The sequence below is a fragment of the Danio rerio genome, chromosome 20, assembly GCF_049306965.1.
Source record: "Danio rerio strain Tuebingen ecotype United States chromosome 20, GRCz12tu, whole genome shotgun sequence".
Lineage (NCBI taxonomy): Eukaryota > Metazoa > Chordata > Actinopteri > Cypriniformes > Danionidae > Danio > Danio rerio.
This window is the reverse complement of record NC_133195.1, coordinates 49,890,138-49,896,192: the sequence shown is the minus strand read 5'-3', so window position 1 is coordinate 49,896,192 and position 6,055 is coordinate 49,890,138. Positions and strand designations below refer to the sequence as shown.

General features: G+C 40.4%; 1 protein-coding gene across 2 annotated transcripts; it reads left to right on the top strand.

Annotated features, from left to right (window-relative positions):
* Positions 1 to 40: 40 nt before the first annotated feature.
* Positions 41 to 5,286, top strand: tmed10 (transmembrane p24 trafficking protein 10). 2 transcript variants are annotated; one of them, NM_001310040.1, is made up of 5 exons: positions 41 to 304; positions 870 to 990; positions 1,519 to 1,586; positions 2,185 to 2,311; positions 4,118 to 5,286. In NM_001310040.1, the coding sequence occupies exons 1-5, from the start codon at positions 119 to 121 to the stop codon at positions 4,237 to 4,239; spliced, it is 624 nt and encodes a 207-aa protein (NP_001296969.1). In that variant the 5' UTR covers positions 41 to 118; the 3' UTR covers positions 4,240 to 5,286. The 2 variants fall into 2 exon arrangements, with proteins under 2 accessions (NP_001296969.1, NP_999863.1); NM_214698.2 differs by having other exon boundaries at positions 1,513 to 1,586.
* Positions 5,287 to 6,055: the final 769 nt, after the last annotated feature.

Genomic DNA, 6,055 nt, shown 5'->3' with positions numbered 1-6,055 from the left:
GAGTGGGCGCTCTCGACACACAGAGAAAGTGGAGAGTCAGTGCGCGTGCGCGAATTGAGAGCGCATGCGCAGCACGCACCTCGACCCGGGCCTGCAGTAGTGGAGCGATCGGCTCGTCATGGCGCGGTTCCGTGTGCTTTTGCTCTCGCTCTCACTGTTGTTTGTGATTCAGTCCGTCTTATCCATCTCATTCTACCTGCCGGTGCGCAGCAGAAAGTGTCTGCGGGAGGAGATCCATAAAGACGTGCTCGTTACCGGAGAATACGAGATCAGCGAGCAGCCGAACACGAAAACCAACCTGAAGGTGACGTCACGCAACACATCTACAGGATTAACGATTTTAATGTTCACTCGAACCATCGCTAACAGCTCTAATCAGCTCCTCCGTTTCTTTAGCATCAGAGTTTTAGGTTAATGTGTGGCGACTGTAGTGCTTCTGTGAGTTTAAACTCGAGGCCGTGTGTTAGTGCTACATGGCGCTTCCTGGTTGGACGGTGATTTAATGACTAATTTGCTCGCTTTAGTAACATTACGCTGGCTAAACATATAACGTAAGGCAAATAAATAATGTTAAACGTTAACTTGCCAAAATATGGCGCTTAAAGAATGAGTGTGGATGTATTATGTTTGTTTCCCCAGGATCTCATTCAATCTAGATTGAACACGTCAGACTTACTTCACACACACACACACACACTGAGCAGTTATTACACTGTGACACATGTCAGTAATTATGACATGGGTAAACCATCTTCAAGTGTACTACGTATAATAATGTACATTTACTTAATAGTATTTAAGTAAATTTACTAGTTTAATCATTTTTCTGCTTGTCTTTTATTGAATCTGTGTTGTTGTGGCTCTGGTAGATCACAGACTCCTCTGGCCACATCTTATATGTGAAAGAAGATGCAACCAAGGGCAAGTTTGCCTTCACCACAGAGGATTATGACATGTTCGAGGTGTGCTTTGAGAGCAAGTCACCTATGGGTGAGTGTCTATGATGTCTTCATTGATAAACGCATGCTACAGCTGCCATATGTTCAGCTCCTAGTGATACTGTGATGACCGATAAATAGGCCCAGACAAAATCTGTGGACTTTTTTTTTTTTTTTTGCTAAATCTGTGGCTTCTTGTGGAATAGTTTTAGGAGTATCATAACTGAAACCTTAGTAAATAAAAAAAAAACCTTTTAACTTTAATGTTTACAATGCACTTGGTAAACAAAACAAGTCTCTTATATAATATAGATCTACTAAACGACAGAAAATATTACTTTACAAACTGTATTGTAAGTGGTATGAATATTTTCATATTAGTCAATAATTAACTAAAATTAATTTAAAAGCTGAATAAATATAAATCTACACACATTTACACAAGTAAATAAACATAATTATTGATGGGCTAAGAATGCGCACACGCAGATTCTGTGTGGGCCTACCGATAAATAATGAAACTGATGCAGAATTAGTAGATGTTTGTAGTTGTGACATTTTTTTTTTCTTTAAGGGACAGGAAGAGTTCCTGACCAGCAGATCAACTTGGACATGAAGCATGGTGTTGAGGCCAAGAATTATGAAGAGGTTTGTTTGCTTTTTTTTTCTCTTAGAAAAATAACTTATTTTTTTATATGTTATATTACAGTTAATGTTCAGAATAATTTTATGTTGTCCAAACATGCATTTATTTATATATTTGTGCAATAAAAATGTATATATGTAGCAATATTGCAATCCAAAATAAATAAATACGTTTTTTTTAAGATGCAAATACTTCTAGCATCTTTAAAGTCTTCAGTCACACATGAGCTTATTCTAATGTGATGATTTACTGCTAATGATTATCAGATATAAAAACATTGTCTTATAATAATATTTAATTAATAATGAATAAATTAAATAATGAATTTAATATTGATATTGAGGAAAATGTTCAATAATTTCAACAGAGAAGCACAGCATACAATTAAAATAGTTTTGTCATTATAAATGTCTTTTAATGTATTTTTCAATCAATTTGCACTGATTATAAGTATTGATTTAATAAAAAAATCCTACTGACACCAATTAAAATAGCTTTTCATTAAAGTCATTGCTTTAACTGTGTTCATGTAGGATGTTCATGATATCAGTGTTAGAGGCTGATTCATACCTCCTTTGATGATTGTGCCGCTTTGTCTAGATTGCAAAGGTGGAGAAACTGAAGCCCCTGGAGGTGGAGCTCCGTCGGCTGGAGGATCTTTCAGAGTCTATTGTCAACGATTTTGCCTACATGAAGAAGAGAGAGGAGGAGATGAGAGACACTAATGGTGAGAACCAACACAAGAAAACCGCTGTTTTTTAGCGAAGGTTTTTCTCCCATACGGCGTGCGGTATCAAATTCCATTAAAACAACACTCTTCCAGCAGTTCACACTCGCACCCAATATCTCGTCTGTCACGGGGGCATGCATGAAATGTTCCTGAAGGATAGTGAAAGTGCAAAACTGCAGTTACAGTCGACAAATCAAAACTGAAACACTTCAAATTTCATGAAACGTCAGAGGAAATGTGGATAGTGCGCAATGACATTAATTAAATGATGTGCTATAACATGTAAAACAGGATCATGAAAGGATCATTAAAAAGCAACTCATGTAAACACCTTCATCATATTATTGTCTTATTCAGATTAAGTACCATCTCTGCTATCTTGCTGTTTCACAGACAAGGGCATGCCCGGCTTTAAGAATACTGTAGATCAGTTTATTAGGGAAAGAAATAATTGTATAAAAATAACAAATACCATTATAATAATGATCCATTAGATAGTAGTGGCCACAAAAGTCAGACGGGAAACCTAGAAATATCAGGGTGAGGTTGATTGATCAATGATGCACCAGGAGCAATCCCGAGAAAAATAAGACGCAGTTAATGACGTTATTTGAGAGTATAATTGTTATTGATTGGTGATTGTATTGCTGTGTTCACACCAGACATGGAACACGCGGATAAATCGCGATATTCTCGCATAAATATCCGTGAACATTTGAGTTTACTCGCTTCATTCGCGCGTCAAATTCACTTCAGAACAGATGCGGATTCGCGTGAGTGGCAGGGCTTCTGTCTGCCTGGTGACTGTAGCTTCATTGCTAAATGGCTAACATGGATTTTATGAAGAAAATAACAGTGTTTATGTGCTTTCTGAAGGATGATAAACAGCGTCGATACGTTTAGGACAGTGTCTGAGTCCACTACATGCTTATAGAGGTGCATCCAGCTCTGTGAGCTCATAAACTCCTCCAGAAACTTAACCTGAATGACGGAGGCTCTTAACGGTGCTTCTGACTGAGCTAAGCCCAGTCTGATGACTTGTTGTCAGTGTCGCCTGGAGGATTTCCCCCGGGACACCATCAACAGGTTCTACGTCACAATCACGCCCCCACAAGAGCAAGCTTCTGATTGGTTAGCGCGGCGCGAATGTCTGCTGAAGTTCCGATTTTCGAACTCGAGAGATTCGCACGTCAAACGCGCAAAATGCTCATTTCGCCCGGCGCAATTCACGTCATTCGTGCGTATCACGCTGCAAGATGTCTATTCGTGCGTTTGCATTGATTTAACAAGTGAATCACTCGCGCTTGACGTGCGTTCCGCGTCTGGTGTGAACGCAGCATAAGCAGAGCGGCCTAGGAACTCATTGCGAGTGTTGAAGCTGGCTTCTGCTGGCTTCTTTCTTCAGTAAACTTGATTTATTTATTTTAATTTCTGACTCCAGCTCTTCTTTATCTACCAGACTGGTCATTCTTGTGGTTAAACTGTATACTATCCCTACAGGCATGTCCAAACTCAGTCCTGGAGGGCCGGTGGCCTGCAGAGTTTAGTTCCAACCCCAGTCAAACACACCTGAACCAGCTAATCAAGCTATACTAGAAACTTCCAGGTATGCGTGTTGAATGAAGTTGGAGCTAAACTATGCAGGACACCGGCCCTCCAAGACTGAGTTTGGACACCCCTGGATTAGGGCAAATAATTCGATTACTGATGTCCATGTAAACGTAGGCAATGTTGGCACATCTCTAAATTTTTCTGCTTAGTCATAAACTCCTGTCTGATTGTTTGTGCTGTTGTGTTCCTCAGAGTCCACCAACACCCGTGTGCTGTACTTCAGCATCTTCTCCATGTGCTGTCTGATCGGTCTGGCCACGTGGCAGGTCTTCTACCTGCGCCGCTTCTTCAAGGCCAAGAAGCTGATTGAGTGAAAAAAAAACCTGCCTGAACAATCAGGGACCCAGAACTTCTTCCTGACATCAGAACCTCCGGCCCCTGACATTTGCTTTGCCTCGGCGGTTTATTCCACTCACCGCGGGCGGCCTGAAGTTTATCGGCAGTGGACGTGCATCAGGGAAATTTGGGAAGCGATTGATGCTTGGCGGCCAAATTGTCTTTCAGTGCGTGTACATTTTTGATACGAGCTTGTTCAGTATCATTTGGAAAACACCCATTTTTTTTGCTTTGCAATATTTTTTGGTTGTATTTATAGAAAATGACAGCACAAGCCCCTATAAATAATAAAAGATGCGCTACTGTGAGAGAAACCCTTGTGGTCATCTGTCGGTCACTGAATGTTTGTTATTAATTACTGTAATCAGTTCAGCTTATTATTTGGAAGGATGATTTTGTCAGCTTTTAGTCACAGTTCTCATGTGCTTAGCTGTCTGTATTATTTCTGCAAGACTGGTGTTTGGAAATGCAAAGCCATTTTGACAAAATGAAGTCCCAATCACTGCAAGTGAAGAGAGAGAGAGAGCGATTGCGCATCAGAGCATCGAGGTGTCATTCATCATTCGGACTTTGAGAAATGTACTAATTTTTTAAGCAGGTTTTATTTTGTGGGGCGTCATCTGTTTTAGTTTGCTTATGGGGGAGATTGTTTGTAATTAAAATCTTTATTCGTTGATTTTTAGTCACTTAGTTTCTCCTCAATCCAGCAGAACCGCAGCTGAGGTTAAAGGTGCATCAGCGCTGCTCCATTAGTGAATAGTTTTTGATTTGTTCCAGAATCTGCCTGTATTCGACGGATCAGACTAGACTTTCAGTTCTGGATTTATTCTTATTTTTAAAGGCTTTAATGGAAAAGAGGTTACATGCGTCCTGGGTGGAAGATTTATTATTATTTGTTGCCAGTGGTTTATTTTTATTTGCTCCAGTGTTCAGTTTTCAACAGCAATGTTTTTCTTCTGATTAATTTTGGTGAAAGAAATATAATATAATTGGCTTGTCAATTCAATAAAATTGTTAGTAAAGTATTTTGTGTTTGTCAGTTACTAATGAGTGAAGCAACACACAACAGCAACAGAGGATTACACTCACCGGCCACTTTATTAGGTACGTGGTTGGACCCCTTTTGCCTTCAGAACTGCTTTAATCCTTCATGTCATAGATTCAACAAGGTGCTGGAAATATTTTCGATTTGGAGATTTTGCTCCATATTGACATGATAGCATCAAGCAGTTGCTGCAGATTTTTCGACTGCACATTCATGATTCTAATCTCCCGCTTCACCACATCCCAATGGTGCTCTATTGGATTGAGCTCTGGTGACTGTGGCAGCCAGTGAGTACAGTGAACTCAATGTTATGTTCAAGAAATCAGTCTGAGATGGTTTGTACTTTATGACATGTTGTGTTATCCTGCTGGAAGTAGCCATCAGAAGGTGGATACACTGTGGTCATACGGGGGTAGACTTGGTCAGCAGCAATACTCGGGCAGGCTGTGGCGTTGACACGATGCTTAATTGGTACTAATGGGCCAAAAGTGTGCCAAGAATCAGTCTGACCCAGCCGAGGCTCAAACCAGCGACCTTCTTGCTGTGAGGCAATTGTGCTACCCAATGCGTCTCTCTGACACCCTTCCTTGGTCATTTTAATGCAAAAACTGTCCCAATTGACCTGAAGTCACCCCTATATAAAAGTGCTAATGGTGCTAGTCTGTCAACCCCTAATTAACCTGTCAGCCTAACTTCCAGTTTCACTGACTCTGCAAGATGGTGGCCATTCTAAAGTGACTGAAAGCCTC